Below are 20509 nucleotides of genomic sequence, written 5' to 3' on the forward strand. Positions count from 1 at the left end.
GAATGCAGAGGCAGTTGGCAGAGGCCCTGGGAGCTGGGAACTTAAGCGGTGGCCTCTTCCTCACTGTCAACCTTTTGCTCCTTGTGCTGAAATCTTTATTCCTCACCTAGAGCCCTGCCTCCCCGGTGCTCCCCTGCCAGTCCATTCCTTTCCTTTCCTCCTCCTCCAGATTGTGAGCTTCTTTTGCGAGGGGATCATAAGTCCCCTTCCATCATGCCCCGGTGCCTGACACAGAACTGGGAACTGGTGTTTGTGGAGTGAATGAATGAGATGCACGTTTCAGAAGCAGACTGTGGTGTCGCCAGGAGAGTTAGTGAAAATTAATTGACTAATTTTGGTTGCTTCAGTTTTTTAAAATTATGGTTCAGACTTTCTGATCTCACACTTGTCCCGTATGGTTGATGTATGGGTTCCTGTATAATCTACTTTATTTTCTTGTTTTTTTTTACATGGAAAAGACACCAATTCTAGACAATAGAGCTATTGCACGAGCTGTTGCAGACTTGGGTGTGTGAGGCCGCCTCACTTCCAGCCCTCCGCGTGTGATGAGCTGCAGCTTGCTGCATCTGTGTCTCTGTAGGATGCTTTAGACACAGTTCTTTTAGTCTGAACTCTGGTTTATCCACAGCAGCCTCATTAATTCAGCAGCTGCTGTGTGGTAGGCCCTGTGCTGAGAGCGCTGCCCTTCCTGATAGCTTTTTCTGAGATGGTAAATGGGCCCCATTGGACGGATAGAGAGGGAAGCCCAGGGAGGCCCGGTGACTGGCCTCAGGCAAGTCAATATTTGTGCAGAATTTGAACCCAGGCCTCTGCGGCCTCAGAACCTGTGGTTTTTCCCACTTGACTTCATGGCCTCCCTCTGTGTAGATTTCAAATAAATGTCGCCATATCTACACGTCAGCATTCGTCTGGTTTGTGGAAAGTGTTTTCTTCTCCACTTGCTTGGCTTTCATTAGAGACTGTGAGGTGAAAGGCACTGTGGGAGCCACGGCAGGATGAGAGGGTGACGTGGAGGAGCACAGAGTAGGCGGGCTCATAGGTGGCGGAACCGGGACGGGACCCACTTCCTCTCTGGTGCCCATCGAGTTTTGATGGGGCTCCCAGTGCCCGCCCTTACGGTGCCGAGGACCCAGTGTGGTGGGGCACAAGCCTGGTTCTGTGAGCGCTCAGCTGCTCTTTCTCTCACACTCTGCCCTTCACAAGTTTTCAAGCATCGTGACCTGAGCCTGTTTCCCTGGTCCTAGTCCATTTCTTTCCTGAGTGTCTCATGTCGGGTGCTGCGATGGAGGACGGGGGAAAGCAGAGGTGGATGAAACCAGTGCCCCTCTGCCTCTTTTTTTTTTTTTAATATTTATCTATTTAATTGGTTGTGCTGGTCTTAGTTGTGACATTCAGGGTGTAGTTCCCTGACCAGGAATCAAACCCAGGCGCCCTACATTGGGAGTGGGGAGCCTTAGTGATTGGACCACGAGGAGAGACCGACCACCAGCCCCTGTCCCCACCTCTTACTCCATTATGTCCTCTGTTACAGGGCTTGCATCTTATTCACGTGCCTTAGTATTCATTCTTTAGCCTTAGTACTTTATTTTTTATTCTATTTCATTTTTTTTTTTTTTTTTGGCTGCACCGCAAGGCTTGTGGGATCTCTGTGTCCCAACCAGGGATCGAACGCAGACTCTCAGCAGTGGAAGCGTGGAGTCCTAACTGGACCGCCAGGGAAGTCCCTAGCCTTAGTGCTTTAAAAGCAAGCAACAAATAGAAACCCTTCATTGGGTGAGTAGGCACTGTATGAGGAACAACGGACAAGGAATCACGGGTGCTGGGTCCTAACTCTGTGTCCGGGGTAGGTGCGTTGGCCTCGCCAAGGGCCATCACCATCTGTTTCCCAATGTTGCTGTGAGGCTCAGGGGTGGTGATGTGCGTGGGCTGCCACTGCCCCGAGAGCCAGCCCTTCAGAGTCAGAGTTCACTCCCCTTGTGTCCAGCGCAGGACTCTTTGTCCCCTGAATCAGCCTTCGTCATGGAACTTTTAACTGAAGACATGAATATATGTCCTGGTTCTGGCTTTCTTCTCTTGAAACAAGCTGCCAACAGATACAAAAGCTGTGCTTCTTCCCTCCCTTCATAATCTTCGTTTAAATTCCTGCCAGAGTAGCATGGGAGAACCCAGGCGCTACAGATGAGTAAAGTACTGTCCCTTTCCTCGCAGAGCGCCTGGCCTCGTTGGGAACACACGTGGGAAGAAGTCAGAGTTGAGGGAGGCTGCACTGAGTTAAACGCCCTGACGTGCTCTCACAGGCTGGCACTTTATCTTGAAGACTCTGCAGGTTTTACAGACGAGGATGGACTGGCGAGGGTAAAACAAGGCTGTTTGTGTCTTGGGTGACTGCCCACTCTCACCTGTTGGACACCCTGGAAATAGCTGTACTGCACTTGCTTCTGACAGAGCGCCAAGTCCTGCAAGCACCTTATCTTCCCAGTTCCTTAGACGGGTTGAGGGGAAGTACACCCAGGATCATTTTTTTGAACGTAGGCAAATGTTCCAGCTGACCATTATTAGGGTTGAGTGTTTTTGTAAAGGCCTTCCCAGGTGGCTCAGTGGTAAAGAACCTCCCTGCCAATGCAGGAGACAAAGGAGAAGTGGGTTCGATCCCTGGGTCAGGAAGATCCCCTGGAGAAGGAAATGGCTACCTACTCAGTATTCTTGCCTGGAGAATCCCATGGACAGAGGAGCCTGGCAGGCTATACAGTCCATAGGGTCGCAAAGACTAGGACATGACTGAGCTTGCACACACTTTTTTTTATAAAGTTGGCTGTCTCCTTGAGAATCCAGGGTAAACCCATCCATTCTCTCGCTGGTAAAAGTGGGGAAATGGTCATGCTGTTGAAAACCCAAACTGGATCAAATTGTGTAGAACATGAGAAAACTTCTCAGTCCTGTATGTTCTCATGTAAATAAGCAAGCAAACACAGAGCGGTATCGGGCGCCCTCCTGGCGCGGGTTGAAAGCCCAGAATGAGGACACAGTGGTGCAGGGCCCCAGGCTGGCGGCTGAGGGGGCATCAGGAGAGGCCGAGAAGGGCATTGGAAGCGGGCACCGTCAAGCATTAAAGCACACGTTGGCGGGTGGGGTGGGGGGTCCAGGTCTGCAAAGCTGGCAGAGGTCACTCTCAGCACGCATCACTTCTGGTGGGAGGTGAACATACCAGGTTATCACAGAGCGATTCCTTCTGCTTTGTACACAACTCTGTTGTATGGAGAGGTGGCCGGACTCTGAGGCTCTCGCAGACAGAGGCGCCTGCCTGTGTTAACTCCAAGTGACATGGTCTGGGACCCTTCCAGTGCGCGTGGTGTCGTGAAAAGAATGCAGCTTTGGTTTAGATCCCAAAACTTGTCATCTTCGGGACCTTGAACCCATCACTTCTTCTGAGCTTCAGTGTCCTTATCTATAAAGTCAGGATAATCCTTACAGGATTTTTCCATACCTGGCAGAATAAGTAACCAGTAAATAGTTCCCTTTCTCTTAACTAGCGGATGGATAAGCATATAGGTAATTCCCTTAGAAACTGACTGAGAACCTAATGTTGGCTGAGGGTAGCCACTGCAGAAAAGGCAGGGCTAATAGTGGTAAGTGCTTTTGAAGTTTCCTAATGCTTCCCCCCTGCCGCCCCTCCTAGCCATTGCTGCAATAAAATGATTGCAGCAGCTTGATAACAGCCTTCACAAGTGTCCTCAGCTTCCCCGGGGAAGGTCTGAGAAGCCCGATGTGTCAGCACCCCATGCTTGTCTACAGCACTCCAACCATTCAGGGACACCTCCTTATCACCGGAGACATTGAAACTGGAGAAACTCTTACCTCCTACAAGAGACCTTCAAACTTAGTCTCAGAAACGGCCCTTAGGGGTTGGACCGAGTATACAAGAGAAAACCTAACCAATTTGTTTACAATGTAGTGAACATCTGTGAAACCACTACTCAACCAGAAGAGCTAAAATACCGGTAATAAATTATAACAAGAATCTGTTATTCCTCCACATCCCAAACCCCTGATTCCTGGTGGGGGAGCGTGCAAATGGGGAACCACTCTCATAAAAGTCATGTTGATCCTTTTCTTGCCTTTTTGATGCTCTGTGCTTCTCTAGCCCTCAGACTCACTCTCGCTCTCCCCTCTTCCCCCTCTGTCTCCTGTTCCCCCTGCCTTCTCCACCCCCCCGCCCTCCTTCTCCCTCTACAAATCTACAAAATGACACCTTATTTAAGTGCTCGTAATTTGCCTTTGCCTGAGGTTGAGCAACTCCTGTATATAATTATTGGCATTTTATGCTCCCTTTTCTGTGAAATGACTGGTGTGCTTTTTGTGTCTTTTGCCCATTTTTCTGTTGGGTCCTCTCTTACTGATCTGTAGGCGTTTTTATGTATTCTGGTGCTAATCCTCCATCAGTTGCACATGTTAGAAATATCTCCTCCCAGCATGTAGATTGTCTTTGCCCTCTTCAGAGTATCTTCTGATGGACACAAGTTTTCATATTAATGTAGCCAAACTTACTGATCTTTTCTTTATGCTTAACATTTTTTTGTATCTTCATAAATTCTTTCCTACTTCAAGCTCAGGAAGAGATATTCACTTCTATTTTCTTTTCAAGTTTTCAAAGTTTGCTTTTGACATTTAAGTGCTTCATCCATCTGGAGTTGATTTTTTGGCCTGGTGTGAGTAAGAATCCAGTTTTTTTCCCGTGGATGAACAGTTTTTCCTGCTTTTCCTTTTGCATGCTGTCAGGCTGCCTCTGTCAGATATCAGAGTTTCGTAGATGCCTAGATCTGTTTCTAGGCTCTTCTGTACCATTGGTCAGTTTGTTGATCTCTGTACCATTACGGCACTGTCTTAAGTACTGCGGGTTTACAATAAGCTTTTCAGCTAGCCAGGGAAGTCCCCCTTTCTTATTCTTCTTCAGAAACGTTTGGGCTATTATTGGCCCATTTGTCTTCCATTTAAAATTTGGAATCAGACCTTTCAAATTCCACAGAATGATTGAGATGTAATTTATATACCATGAAATACACATCCACTGTTCTCTTGGCCAGGTCTTTGTTTTAACAAATGCACACCTTCGTGTAACCTCCACCGCAGTCAAGACACAGAGGGCAGTTGCATCACTCCCAGAACTCCCTCGCCTCCTGGGTGGTTGACCTCATCCCCCCAGTCCCGGCTACTGCTGCTCAGTGTTCTGCTGAGATTTTTCTTAATCTCTTTAACATTTTTTTGTGTTTTTATTAAAATGGAATTTTAAAAATTGGAGTTGCATGACATCTGTAGATCAATTTAGGAAGGTCTCTATGTCTTATGCTAAGTCTTCTTGTGAACGTAATGTAGCTCTCAACCTAGTTGGAGAGATCTTTTGCTTGATAATAGTGGAAGGTTCTACATTTTTAGAAAAAAAAAAATCTAAACATTGTAAGTAGTTCTTTAAAAGTCCTCTTCAAGGAAGCATTTTATGAGATAATCCTCAATCTAAATGGACACATAAATACACAAATATATGTCAGACTTGTGGCAATGTTATATTTTTTAAAAAGCTCACATGTTGGTTCCAAACCAGCTTTGTCTCTTGTTCTACAAGACTGTAAGCAGACATGCTTGGCTCCTCGGATGTTCAACCTCTTTATCTGTGTGATGACTAGAACGTCTCTTCCCTGTGGGGTGGTTGTGAAGATTAAATGCTTCGAGACAGGGCGCCCGGCTCAGTGAAGCTGTGGGTGGGTGAAGTCTGCGGGAGAGGAGGTGCTCTTGTTCACCCACAGGGAGCCGGGGAGGGCCCTCACCGTGTTTGGTTTTGCAGCGGCTTCAACAGAGTGGCATGGCCGAAAGATGGCCTTGAATCATTTCCCTGACAAATTTGGAAAAGGTTTGTGTTACCAAGCCTCCCGCTCCACGCCACTTCTGACAGGCAAGCTGGAATCAGTGAAGGACGCAGCTGACAGCCAATTCATTTTGCTGATTCATCCATTAGAGGGGTGGCTCTGCGCCAGAGCTGGCTTCCAGATTAAAGGCCGAGAGCTGCAAAGCTGCTGGGACTTGAAGGAATGCTGGTAAATTATTGCCATGTGAAGGCCAGCAGTGAAAAGGGGATTGTTATTTGTTTCCCCCTTTAAGCGCTCCTCGTTCCAAATGTGCTCAGATAAATTCCCCATCGTGGTCAGGGAGCTTTTGAAGCATTTGTCCGTGGGGCTGGGACCTAAATTACTGGAAACAGTCAGATGCTGTTAAGTAGATCATCTTGGCTCCTTTATGACCTTATCATCACCTTTGCTTTCATGGGGAATGTTGACTCAAGCCTCCTCTTTGACTCGGTAATCCAAACTAAACTCGAGAGAGGTATTGCGGCAGATGTCTTCCCTTGGGGACACGCTTCAGAATAAACCTGCCTGAGTAAGGAGTGAAACCTAAAGAGGAAAATCCAGCAGATGCTCACTTGCCAATGACCGGTACAGAATAAGCATGTAGAATCTGTGGGTTTACATTATCCATCGCACTGAGAGGTGAACCTCTTATATAGTAGGTAGTCTCCGGCTTCCATAACTCTGCATAAAGCTTGCCTGGGTCAGAAGGTGGGCTCGAGAGGTGGAGACTGTGTCTTGTTCTACCAGATGTCTAGCATGGTCCCTGGGATGGATAGACACTTAGTGAGCAACTGCTGGGTGGAGGCATGGATGGATGATGTTGGTTGGATGTACAGATTGTGGGGCAGTTAGATGAACGAGCTGAGAAAGTCAGACGTGCAGTCCTTGGGAAGCTAGAAAAGTCACTGTCCCGAGGAATAGGATTTTCAGCAAAGGATACTGTTTCTGCAATTCTCTGATCTGAGTGACTTTGGTCGATAGCATATCTGCAGAACTGATTGCTTTCTGTTTATCTCCTTGTGAGTGAGTCAGAGCATGCTGTTTGAGCTCACATTTCACTAACTCACTCTACCTCCTTGGGACAATGTGAAAGTTTTTTAATACCTTTAGGGTTTGTTCCTCCCCCAACCCTACCCCTCTTTAACTCTAGAGTGAATATTTGAAAAGTACAGCAAACTTCTTAATTAAAAAAAAAAAAAAAACTTGAAATAAAGAGTGGGAGTCTTTCTGTATTTTTCTTCTTGTTGTTTTATTTTGCTTTTGCTCTTCAGATGGCTAAGCATTTAAGGCATGACATTCTATAAACTACTATTGTGCTGAGGAGTTTTAGGCAAATCCAGTCTGCTTGGAGTGAAGCTGGGTGCGTCAGATATGCAGGGGGTATCTGCATCTCATCTAGGTGTCTGTCCCTGTGGTTCAAGGTCCCTCGAGTACTGGAGTCCCTTGTCCAGTTCTGATGTGTCCATCATCACTTGCTACATTCATTCACATAATATTTACTGGGAACCACTCTGTACATGGCTCAGACAGTGAAGAATCCACCTGCAACTCGGGAGACCCCAGTTCAATCCCTGGGTCAGGAAGATTCCCTGGAGAAGGGCATGGCAACCCACTCCAGTATTCTTGCCTGGAGAACTCCCATGGACAGAGGAGCCTGGTGGGCTACAGTCCATGGGGTTGCAAAGAGTAAGATATGACTGAGCAACTAACATTCACTTCCTTCACTCTGTACCAAGAAGTTGCTGAAAGTGGGTACACAGACTATTTCAGACATCATGGTGCTTTTCCAGCAGCACAGGCCCCAGGTCTGCTCCTGCAGCTCCCTGCCAGCACGGCCCAGCCCTTACTGTCTCGCTGCTAGTGGAGGTAATAACCAGTGGGCAGGGAATGTTTGCTCACACTGCAGAAGCCAGAGCAGCACAAGGGGCCCATCCACACGGTTTTTGTGGGTCCTCACTCCCAGGCCACTCCCATGTTCCAGCCCCCAGCCTCCGAGAAAGAGGCAGGAAGACAGTCCTGGCCTTATCACCCATTAACACCAAAAAGGGAACAAGCTCTGGCTCTCAAGACCTCCTGCCAGAAGCACATTACAGAGAATTAGCAGGCTTTAAGAAGAGAAAGAGAAGAGGCAGGTCTCAAATATTGTGGGACTGTCTTGAATCTGCAGAGTCCAGAGTGAAGCGCAGAACTTTGAGAAGGGCCCTGGCCTTAGGGTCCAAGCAGCCTGGATTGCCTCCCTTGCTGCTGGTGCAGTGCGGCCTGCGGCAGCCCCCCGCCTCAGTGCCCCAGCTTGCTTATATTCAGCAAAGGTGACTTCTCCCTTGCAAGTGTGCTGTGAGGTTAGACATCACGTGTGCAGAGCACCAGGCACAGGCATGCGGTAGACCTGCGGGGGCCAACACTGCTGTCCAGATGGCTTTTCTTGTCATCTTTATTTTCACAACAGTTTTCCCTTGGTTTGGTTTTGTTTTTCATTTTCTGGCAGTGATGTTACCTGCAGATATTCTGAAAATTAATGTCTTGCTTACATTTTTCTGGTTCTGTGTAGTTTATAGAGCACTTTCACACTGTAAGGGAGTCTGGGGAGCAGGACTCTCTTCTCCAGGTGAGGAGACCCAGATGGGGAGAGCTGTGGGATGTTCCCAAGGCCACCTGGCTTCTAAACAGCAGACCTGACCTCAGGGTTCCTTTGACGACCTCAAGCCACTTTTCCGACATCCTGGGGCCAGGCCAGACCTTTTGTTAAGGACTTTTTCTTTTCCTTGTAGCTGTCAATACCAGCAAGTATGCAGAGAGCTATCGCATCCAGACCTACGCTGACTATGTCGGGAAAAAACGAGAGGAGAAGCAGATGAAGAGAAAGTGGACAGAAGATAGTTGGAAGGAGGTTGAGCCAAAGCGGCTAAACACGCAGTGTGGCTCCTACAGTTTGCAGAATCACCATTACCACGCCAACAGGTAAGAGTTCTTTACTGTTGATTTGGAGAGCTTTGCGTCGTCCTAGCAAAATTCTTACTTGTTTCTCGTGGGACTAAGAGTAGTAAATCTGACTTGTGAGAAAGGCTTTTTCTGACTTTTCACATAATATCAGAAGTTACTACTCCCTTAATTATTTCTGTGCTGTATAGACCATTTCAGCTAACACCCACAAAACCCCAGTGAGGCAGAAAAGGGGATATATCTTATTCCCATCTTAGGAGTGAAGAAACAGGGGCTCCGTGACTTGGCCACCACTCAGTGAGTGAGCCGGGGTCAGAGCTGAACTCACCCACGTCGGACCTCTTCCTCTCCCCAGACTGCCACGGTGCTTCTGGCTGAGCTTCTGAGCCCCTTCTGTGTCCCACATAGACACCAAACCACATGCCCGCTGTGGAAGGAGAGCTCGACATACACTTCTGTTACTTACCTGTAATCCTATAGTACTTTCAGAAGATGAATACTGGCGACATTTTAGGGTCTTTGTGAAACTATAAAACATAAATACCATAGAAAGTGATGGTGGGGGAGAAGGGGGAGTTCAGTATAGAAAATTATAAAGATGAGAAAAGTGAATCAGCAAAGAAAAAATTAGCCATAATCCCACCTCCCAGAAGCAATCTCTGTTAATATTTTAGATTGCCTTCCATACTTTTAAAACGGTTTTTTTTAGCGATTTTTAAAATTGAGGTATAATTAACATATGATAAAATGTGCAAATCTAAAATACTTACTAGTTCAGAGTTTTAATAGTTATATATACCCATGTGACCACCACTCAAAGCAAGATGTTAGAACATTTCTATCTCCCACCTCAAATTTTTGTTGTGTCCCTTTTTAAACAACTCCAAGCCCCCACTATCCTAAGCAACGATTTCAAATTTCTATCACTGTGGATTAATTTTGATTATTCTTGGAATTTATAAAGAATGTAATCACTCAGTGTTGTAGTTGGCTTCTTTCACTTAACATCTTTTTGAAATTCACCCTTAGTGTTGTATGTATCAAGAGTTCATTAATTTTTATTTTCAGTAGTATTTCATTGTATAAATATACAGTATTTGCTTTTTCATCTGTTGGTGGACATGTGTTTTGTTTCCAGGTGGGACTGTTATAAATCAGGCTGCTATGAACATTTCTGTAAAAAAAATTTTTGTGTTTTCATTTCTCTTGAGTAAATATCTAAGGTTAGAATTGTTGGTTCTTAGGATATGTGTATGTTAAATTTTATAGGAGCTGCCAAACAGTTGTCCAAGGTGGATGCTCCATTTTGTACTCCCCTAGCTGGAAGGTTATATGAACATTCCAGTTGTTCCACATCCTTGGCAACACTTCGTATTATCAGTCTTTTTTAGCCATTCAAGAAGATAAGAGATGGTATTGCATTGTGATTTTAATTTGCATTTCTTTGGTTAACCACCTTTTTGTGTGCTTCCTAACCATTCAGATATCTTCTGTGTGAGGTAGATACATAAGTCTCTTGCCTCTTTTTACTGTAGATTTTTAGGAGTTCTTTTATATATTCTGGATCCACACATCCTCTGTCAAATATTTGTGCTGCAAGTACATTTTATTTGAGTTTGGGGTAGTGTATTCATTTTTTTAGTGATGTATTTTGATGAGCAGATTTTTTAATGCTGATGAAGTCCTGTTAATAATTGTTTTTAATGGTTGCTGGGTTTTTCCCTGTCCCTAAACTCTGCGTACCTAAGGTTGCAGTAATTTTCTAGAAACCTGTCTTCTGGAAGGTTTATAGTTTTAGCTTTTACATTTAACCTTGAGCCATTTCAAATGAATTTTGTATGAGATAGGAGTCAGGGTTTATTTTTTTCCGTATGGGCATCTAGTTGTTCTGGCAACATTTGTTAAAAAGACTTTTCTTTCCTTTTAAATTGACTTGGCACTTTTGTCAAAAATAAATTGACCATGTATGTCTAGGTCTATTTCTAGATCCTTCTGTTCCACTCATATTTATACCTGTTCTTATGCCAATACCACGCTTTCTTATTTCTGACTTTATAGTAAGCTTTCCTGATAACTCAGTTGGTAAAGAATCCACCTGCAAGGAGACCCCAGTTCGATTCCTGGGTCGGGACAAGCCACTGGAGAAGGGATAGGCTACCCACTCCAGTATTCTTGGGATTCCCTTGTGGCTCAGCTGCTAAAGACTCTGCCTGCAATGTGGGAGACTGGGTTCGATTCCTGGGTTGGGTAGATCCCCTGGAGAAAGGAACGGCTTCCCACTCCAGTATTCTGGCCTGGAGAATTCATGGACTGTATACAGTCCATGGGGTTGCAAAGAGTTGGACACAACCAAGTGACTTTCAGTTTCAAAATCAGGTAGCATAAACCCGCCAACAGTTGTTCTTTTTTGTATTGTTTTGGCTATTCTAGATCCTTTGTATTCCACAAAAAAGAATTAAAAAAATTGTTTTTCTGTGCTGGATCTTCGTTGGGGCACGCAGGCTTTCTCTAGTTGCAGTGTATGGGCTTCTCTTGTGGAGCACGTGCTCTAGAGCATCTGGGCTCAGTAGTTATGTTCATTTTCCCCTAAATATTTATATTATTTATGTAATCATAAGTAGAATTGTTTGTTTCATTTTCAAATTGCTGCTTCTATATGGATATATAATTAATTCTTTAATATATATATTGAAGTCTCTCTCTATATATTGATCTTATATCCCTTCAGCCTTTTAAAATTTGCTTACTCTGATAGGTTGGGTTTTTTCTTAATATTCTGCAGGGTTTTTCATTTATGCAGGCATGTTGGCATACTAATAACAGTTTTATCTCTTTTCCAATCTTTGTGTCTTTTATCTTTTTCTTGCTTTATTGCACCAACTAGCACCTTTAGTATATTGTTAAAGTGGGAAGAGTAGATATCCTTTCCTTGCTTACAATATTAGCTCAGTATTGCCCCTTGATCTATGATTGTTAGGTTGTTCATAAAAGTCTTTTTTTCAGGTTGAGAAAGTTCCCCTCCATTTCCAGTTTGCTAAGATTTTGTATCATGAATAGATGTTGGATATTTTCAGATACTCTTTCTGCCTCTTTAATTTTTTTACATTTAATTTTATGTATTTATTTTGACTGCACTGGGTCTTTGTTGCTGCATGCAGGCTTTTTCTCTAGTTGCAGTGAGAGAGGGCTCCTCTTTATTGTGACGTGTAGGCTTCTCATCGTGGTGGCTTCTGTTGTTGCAGAGCACAGGCTGTAGAGCTCGAGGGCTCAGTAGTCGTGGCACACAGGCTTAGTTGCTCTATGGTATGTGGAATTTTCCTGGACGGGGATGAAGCCCATGTACCCTACATTGGCAGGCAGATTTTTATCCACTGTACCACCAGGGAAGTCCTATCTTTCAAAATTGTCATATGGTTTTGCCCTTTGTTAATATTTTGAATGACATTGGTTGGCTTTTGAATGCTTAATCAGATTTGCATTCCTGAGAGAAATCCAGCTGGGTCATGGATTGGGTCCATTGTTCATGGACCCAATACAGCCATTGGGTTATGATGTATCAACACTCCTTTTTACATGTTGCCAGATTTTAATATATTGTTAATTATTTCTATATCTTTGTTCATGAGGAATATTAGTTTGTAGTTTGCTCTTTTTTATATCTTCATCAAGTTTTGGTATCAGGATAATGCTGACCTCACATAGTTTAGAAGTTCCTCTTCTGTTATTTGGTGACAGTGTGTATTTGATTTGAGGGGAGGGGGGCGTTGGTTAAATTGTTGGTCAAGTTTACCTTTTAGCTCAGTCAGTAAAGAATCTGCCTGCAGTGCAGGAGACACAGGTTCGATCCCTGGGTTGGGAAGATCCCCTGGAGAAGGAAATGGCAACCCACTCCAGTATCCTTGCCTGGAAAACCTCATGAACAGAGGAGCCTGGTGGGCTGCAGTCCATGGTGTCACAAAGGGTCAGGCACGACTGAGCGACTAACACTTACTTACTTACACCAGTGAAGACATCTGGTCATAAGGGTTTCTTGTGAAAATGGTTTCTGATGGTGAACTGAATTTCTTTAATAGATATGGGTCTATTATTTCTTATATCGCTTTATGAATTTGTGTTTTCCAAGGAATACTCTGTTTTATTCAAGTTGTCAAATTTATTAGCATAAAATTATTAGCTGAAAATATTCCCTTATGATTTCAGTATCTGTAGAATCTATAATTATATCCCTTTAAAAACTTCTAATATTAGTAATTTGTGTTGTCTCTCTTTTTTTCCTTGCTAGGTGTTAATTCTGAGTACCAGCATTTATCTAGTATTGCATTTGTGTCCTCTTTTTTCATTTATTTATACTCTTCTTAGTATCATTTCTTCTGCTTATTTTGAATTTAGTAGTTATTCTTTGGATTTCATATGTTATTCTCCCATTGTAAGGTAGGAACTTAACTCACTGAAGTTATGTTTCTTCTTTTCTGTAGAAGTATTTAAAACTGAGAATTTTCCTTTAGTTTTTGTTAGCTGCATTCCACGTATTTTGACATGTTGTCTTTTCACTATCATCTATTACAAGTATTTTCTAATTTCTCTTGTGCTTTCTTCCTTAACACATGAGTTATGTAGAACTTCTTTGATAATTATTGAGACTTGTTTTATGGCTTGACATGTGTTCTGTCTTGGTACATCATCTGTGTGCACACGAGTGAGTGTGATATTCCATTAATACAATTTTAAGTTACATTGGTTAATGGTTTTGCTCAACTCTTCTATATCTTTACTAATTGTGAGTTAGGTTTTTTTAATTGTTGTTGTTGGGTTTCTTTTTGGGGGGGTGGTGGGAGGGTTGTATACTTTTTCTTTGAGCTACTGAGAGTGGTATTGAAATCGCCAACTGTGGTTGTAGATTTATTTCTCCATTTAATTTTATCAGTTTTTTCTTCATGTATTTTGAAGCTCTTTTGATAAATGTATGCCTGTCTTACAGATTGTTATGTCTTCTTAATGAATTTCCCATTTTATCATTGTGGAATATTTCTTCTCTGTTCTAGAAATAACTTTTTTGATGTTTATTTTATCTGGTATAAATACAGCCACTCTTGTTTCTTATGCTATATGGTTGCCTTTTACTGTCAACTTATCTGTCTTTATGATTAAAGTAGGTTTCTTATAAACAGTTTATGGTTGGATCTTGCTTTTTTATCCATTCTGGCAATCCCTGCCTAATTTATTCTTAACCTAATTAATGATGCAAATGAACCTGTCTTCTATCTTGGTGTTTCTTTTTTGTCTTGATTGTTCTATGTCCCTCTGTACCTCTTTTCTTTTTTTGGATGAATTATGTGTTATTTAGTGTTTACTGATACTATAGCCTCCCATTTTTATCTTTTATAAACTTTTTGCTTATATTTCTTTGTGTCATTTTTTGTCGTTGCTCCGGAGTAATGACTGGCAAACTGTATTGTGTTAGTTGCTTCAGTTGTGTCCTGCTCTTTGCTACCGCATGGACTGTAGCCCACCAGGCTCCTCTGTCCATGGAATTCTGCAGGCAAGAATACTGGAGTGGGTTGCCATTTCCTTCCAAATCTGGCCGACATGTTTTTATAAAGTTTTATTGGAACACAGCCATGCCTATTAATTTACATTTTGCCTCTGATTGCTTTGCATTATGATGACAGATTTGAGTAGTTATGACAGAGACTATGTAGCCCACACAACTCAAAATGTGTACTATCTGTTCCTTTACAGAAAGGTTTGCTGACCCCTGCTCTAGAGCTAAGTGCCCAGTATGGTAGCCACTGACCACACATGGCTAATGAGTCCTTCAGATATGTCTAGTCCAAACTGAGATGTTACAGATCTAAAACATGCATGATTTTGAATGATTGATGACCTGTTGAAATGATAACATTTTTTATATATTGGGCTAAATAAAAATATTGAAATTCATTTTATTTGTTTATTTTTTAATGGTGACTCCTAGAAAATTTAAAATTGCATATCTGGCTCACAATGTATTTCTGTTGGCCAAGCACTCCTCCGAGATTACAGTACACCTCTTTCATGAATCACACTTGAAGAACTTTATCTTCAAGTGAAGGTTACATTGCTTCATGAACAGTGTAAGATTATTACGAGAGTGTATTTCCATCTGCCTCTCTCATCCTTTGTGAACTTTTGTATCATATTTTACTTCTACATTCTGTAAACTTGATTATGTTGTTGCTGTTGTTCCTTTTCTCTCTCTTTTTCTTTAAAAGAGTTAATACTCTTTAAAAAAGAGGGGGGACTGAAGTATGGGGAAAATAGCATTAGTATAAACAAAAATTCAGGCATAATTAGAAAAGTCCAGTTAAGATTGTCAGGGCCCTTACGGTTGGCTCTATGACTTGCTCCTGTTGGCTTTAGAGAATTGACCTGAGACCGTGGGAGACACCTCATGACTACTGAGTTTCCAGGGTTGGCTGTCAGCGTTTTCCCTGGAGGTGGTTGTCAATTTCTTCTTCTGTTTGCACTGATGTTGTGGTGGAAGTCTTTTCTGTAATAGATTCAGAATATTCAGGGAGTTTATAGTTGATAACTGGACAGAAGATAGGGCTTCGGTTCTGGGAAACTGTACTGGATTTGCTTGAGAAGGGAAAAAGGAGATTTGGTTTGGTGGCAAGAGATCTGAGTGCATAAGTACACGTTGGCATAGCATTTGAAGAATGCTCCTTTGCAATGGATACTGAAATCTCTAAGATCTCACTAATAGATACTTAGTCCCCATAAGCAGACACTGATGTCTGAACAGTCTTAAAAAAATAGATGCTCTTTCCCTTCTCATTTTACTAAGGATGTTCTGTAATTAAAGAAAATGGTTTTCCAAAGCCACTTTGCCCTTAACAGAGGTTTGGTCCATCATGTCTGTGGGTTGTTTGCTGTTTTTGGCTTATTTCAACTATTAGGAAAAAACCCTTTGGCATATCTTCCTTCTAGCCTTTCCTTTCTGTGAGACTGAATTTCAGCGTTCCTTGAAAATGTTGTTGTTGTTGTCCAGTTGCTCAGTTGTGTCTGACTCTTTGTGACCCCATGGACTGCAATACAGCAGGCTTCCTGTCCTTCACCATCTCCCGGTGTTTGCCCAAACTCATGTCCATTAAGTCAATGATGCCATCCAACCATCTCATCTTCTGTAGCTCCTGGGAATTCCTCCTTATGTAGGAAATACTAAAGCATACATCAAAGCTATGGTTTTCAGATTTCATATAATTTTCATCTGAAGTTAGTGGTTTTTGCAAGTAATTGAATGTACATATTTCATTAGGAAATGGAGGGAAAGCCCTTTGGAGGCACAGAAGATTCAGATGAAGCAAACTGGGTCCCAGGACCCATTGCTCTGTCAGACTGCTTACATGTTTATTCATAAATGGGTCTGTGGAGCAAGTGTTTTCTCTCCTCCTACTGAAAAAAAAATGCCATAGAGACAGCAGAGCCCACAAAGTGAAAAGGGAACTGACTTACAGGCAGCTGGACAAGAAGTGTTCTAGCTTACATTCTGCTGGTACCTTGGGAAAGACTATGTTCATTCTTCCCTTCGGTGAATACCAGCAAGAGCCCAGTATTTGTCTGTTTTCTCATCTTAAATGAGGCATCTTATTGGAAAGAAGGCCAAAGTCCCTTCTAGATCTTAAATCCAAGTGTTTTTACATTGTGTCTAGAGTAGGCAGGGCATGAAGAGGAAACTGATACAAACTCTCAAGACCCTTTGAGAATCTCCTCAAATAGCAGGTAGCTTCTTCTCAACCCAAAGAGGTAGATTTTTGAAAATCCCTGTAGTAGGAGAACTTTTGGTTAAGAGGAATATAATAAAAATAAGATTGGGTGAACCAGTATCTTAAGTGAGCCTATGAAATCCCTTTACCACACTGAAATGTATAAATGTATAATGTGGTATAAATGTGGCTTCCCTGGTGGCTCAGACCATAAAGAGTCCACCTGCAATGCGAGAGACCTGGGTTCGATCTCTGGATTGGGAAGATCCCCTGGAGAAGGGAATGGCAACCCACCCCAGTCTTCTTGCTTGGAGAATCCTATGGACAGAGGCACCTGGCGGGCTAGAGTCCATGGGGTCGCAAAGAGTCAGACATGACTGAGTGACTCAGCACAGCAGCGCACACTGAAATAATAGACAGGCACCCAGTAGAGAAAAGACGGTTGACCCTTTCACTGGGTACTGCCTGTTTTCAAATTCCCACCTATCACCTGTGTACTTGAATTTCTTTGACACTCCTTCTCCCTGTGATCTCACGAAGACCGTTAGACAGCACTTGTCTGGAGCAGAAGAAACTTGTACTCAACCCTTTTTGTCCTCTATGTCTTGGTCCTCTCTTTGCACATTTGTTGCTTTCCAGCTTCTGTGGCAGAGTGGTGGCCTCTCACTTCCAGACCCACCCCACATACTAAGTCACTTCAGACATGTCCAACTGTTTGCGATCCCATGGACTGTAGCCTACCAGGCTACCCTCTGTCCATGGGATTCTCCAGGCAAGAATGCTGGAATGGGTTGCCATGCCCTCCTCTAGGGGATCTTCTGGACCCAGGGATTGAACCCATGTCTCCTGTGTCTCCTGCATTGGCAGGTGGGTTCTTTACCACTAACGCCACCTGGGAAGCCCACCCCACCCCACCCCTCATCTCAGAATGAATCTTTGCAGCCTCAGCCCCACCCCTTTTACCCTGGAGGCACTTACTGCCTCTCAGTGTTGACTTTCTCTTGTTTATTTTTTTTTTGCTCCTGGTTCCACTGCAGAAATCTCCATTTAGTTTTGCTGCTTCTGTTCCTGGTTTTCAGCTACCTTTTCCTGGGGAAATTTCCTGTTTTTTTGTTCTTGGTTCAATAGCTTAGGAACAGACTTTACAGGTGTGTCTTTATATTATCCAAATGACAGTGACACAATTTATATTTCCCTTTGGATAGACCCTTAGCTTCTGGAAAAGACTATAAAAGTTATCAAGTCTAGCTACCTTAATATCTTTCTTGTATTTAGGCAGACTAAATGTTGGAAAATTCACTGTAGAACTTGTAAGTTACACATATTTTAGCAGAAAAAGTGTTTCCCGTGACACTTTTTAAACCATTGGAGTAATAAATGCGCATAATTTTTAAAAATCTGCATGGTACAGGAGAATATAAAGTGAAGGGAGGAAATCTTGGCTCCACACTCCCAGTTCTTTTTCCCAGTGGCAGCTACTATTATCATTTTCTTCATTTTCTGTTATCACTGTACTTTTAAATTATACCTCTGTTTCTCGTCTTACACACTTTGACCAATATATCTTGATCACTTCTAAAAAAGATTAGAAATTTAACACTTGTATATTACCTTCTGTCTGTTTCCCTTCTCACTTTGGTGAGTGATGTTATTTATTTATTTTTACTACTTTTGTGTATCTGTCCTTTTGTGCTTTCTTGAGAATCTTGATTCCAAGAGATGATAGCAGGTATACAGCATCTATAATCCTTGAGTTGCTTCAGTTGTGTCTGACTCTTTGCAACCCTATGGACTGTAGCCCCCCAGGTTCCTCTGTCCATGAGATTCTTCAGGCAAGAATACTGGAGTGGGTTGCTATGTCCTCCTCCAGGGGATCTTCCCAACCCAAGGATCAAACCCGTGTCTCTTATGTCTCCTGCATTGGCAGGTGAGTTCTTTACCACTAGTGCTGCCTGGGAAGCCTGTATACAGCATCTATAATATGATTGTGTAAATGCAATATTCTGAAAAGAAAAAGTAGCATAATGGGGCCCACAGAGAAGAAAATTGATTCCTGTGCCATTAAAGCTTTGCTACCCAAAGATAATTTCCCAAATATCCCAGCCTTTCGTGTGTAGATTTTTTTTTTGAGGGAAGTAATCTTTTCCTGGAGTGATTTTTTTTTTCCTTTTTGCATATATATATTAATAGTGTATGGTTAGTAAACTCTATAGAAATGTCTCAATTTCACTTTCGTAATTGGTAGTGTTGCTTGAATATAGAATTCCAGATCCAAAAGTTTATCTTTTCAGAACTTAAAATACATTGCTTTCACCACTATAATCATTCATTTACTTTCCTGTTCTCCTTCAGGGCAGGTGCCATGCTTTTTATGTCTTGATTGCACTAGCACATAGCCTAGAGTCTGGCCCAGCAGACATACTCAGATGTTTGGTGAATAAACGAATGAATAAACTCCTGAATGCCAGTACCCCCAGTGCCTGCTCTGAGCTAGGACTCTCATATTTTTCTTCCTGCGATGCTCGTGGCAGCTCTCGGCGGGGGGAGGGGAGACGTTATCCCCATTTCATGGAGGCCCAGGGAGATTGAACAATTCCTGACAAAGAACTGGGGCCTGAAACCAGGTCAGCTACAGAGCCCCGTGCTTTCCACTGTCCATCAAACCCCCTGTACATTTTCCCAGGTCTGGTGCGCCGCTTTATCCTCAAGGGAAGAAGGTACTCACACAGATTGCACCTGGCTACACACCACATAGAGGACTGTTGTCTTTTTCTTTTTTTCTTTTTTACTTATTGGGCTGCAGCAAGTCTTAGTCGCAGCACACCTTCACTGCAGCGCTCGGCATCTTCTGTTGCAGCACCTGGGCTGCTCTCTAGCTGTGGCGCACGGGGGCTCCGTCGTCGCGGCACGGAGGCTTGGTTGCCCAGCTGCACGTGGGATCCCAGTTCCCCAACCAGGGGTCAAACCCACAGCCCCTGCGTTAGAAGGCGGATTCTTTTTTAGATTTATGTATTTATTTTTGTTTTTTCTTTAAATTAATTTATTTTAATTGGAGGCTAATTACTTTACAGTATTGTGATTTTTGCCATACACTGACATGAATCAGCCATGGGTGTACATGTGTCCCCCCATCCTAACCCCCCTCCCACCTCTCTCCCCATCCCATCCCTCTGGGTTATCTCAGTGCACCAGCTTTGAGTGCCCTGTTTCATGCATCAAACTTGGACCGGTCATCTGTTTCACATATAGTAATATACATGTTTCAGTGCTATTCTCTCAAATCATCCCACTCTTGCCTTCTTCCACAGAGTCCAAAAGTCTGTTGTTTATATCTATGTTTATTTTGCTGTCTTGCATATAGGGTCGTCATTACCATCTTTCTAAATTCCATATATATGCGTTAATATACTGTATGGAGAAGGAAATGGCAACCCACTCCAGTGTTCTTGCCTGGAGAATCCCAGGGACGGCAGAGCCTGGTGGGCTGCCGTCTATGGGGTCGCACAGAGTCGGACACGACTGAAGCGACTTAGCAGCATACTGTATTGGTGTTTTTCTTTCTGACTTCACTCTGTATAATAGGCTCCAGTTTTATCCACCTCATTCAAAGGCGTTTTTTAAAAATAGCTGAGTAATATTCCATTTTGTGTATGTACCACAGCTTTCTTATCCATTCATCTGCCTATGGACGTCTAGGTTGCTTCCATGTCCTAGCTTGTAAACAGTGCTGTGATGAATATTGGGGTATATGTGTCTCTTTCAATTCTGGTTTCCTTGGTGTGTATGCCCAGCAGTAGGATTGTATGGCAGTTCTATTTCCAGTTTTTTAAGGAATCTCCACACTGTTCTCCATAGTGGCTGTACTAGTTTGCATTCCCACCAACAGTGTAAGAGTGTTCGGTTTTCTCCACACCCTCTCCAGCATTT

At 43.0% G+C, this 20509-nt stretch overlaps 1 protein-coding gene across 6 annotated transcripts in view; it reads left to right on the top strand.

The window, feature by feature from the left end:
* Positions 1-20509, top strand: part of PARN (poly(A)-specific ribonuclease) — a 179350-nt gene that overhangs the window by 115986 nt on the left and 42855 nt on the right. For all 6 annotated transcript variants that reach the window (XM_027526579.1, XM_027526575.1, XM_027526578.1 and 3 more), the window contains one exon: positions 8666-8855. In XM_027526579.1, the coding sequence (XP_027382380.1) occupies positions 8666-8855 (190 nt within the window). The remainder of the gene's footprint in view (positions 1-8665; positions 8856-20509) is intronic.

This window comes from Bos indicus x Bos taurus, chromosome 25, assembly GCF_003369695.1.
Source record: "Bos indicus x Bos taurus breed Angus x Brahman F1 hybrid chromosome 25, Bos_hybrid_MaternalHap_v2.0, whole genome shotgun sequence".
Classification (NCBI taxonomy): domain Eukaryota; kingdom Metazoa; phylum Chordata; class Mammalia; order Artiodactyla; family Bovidae; genus Bos; species Bos indicus x Bos taurus.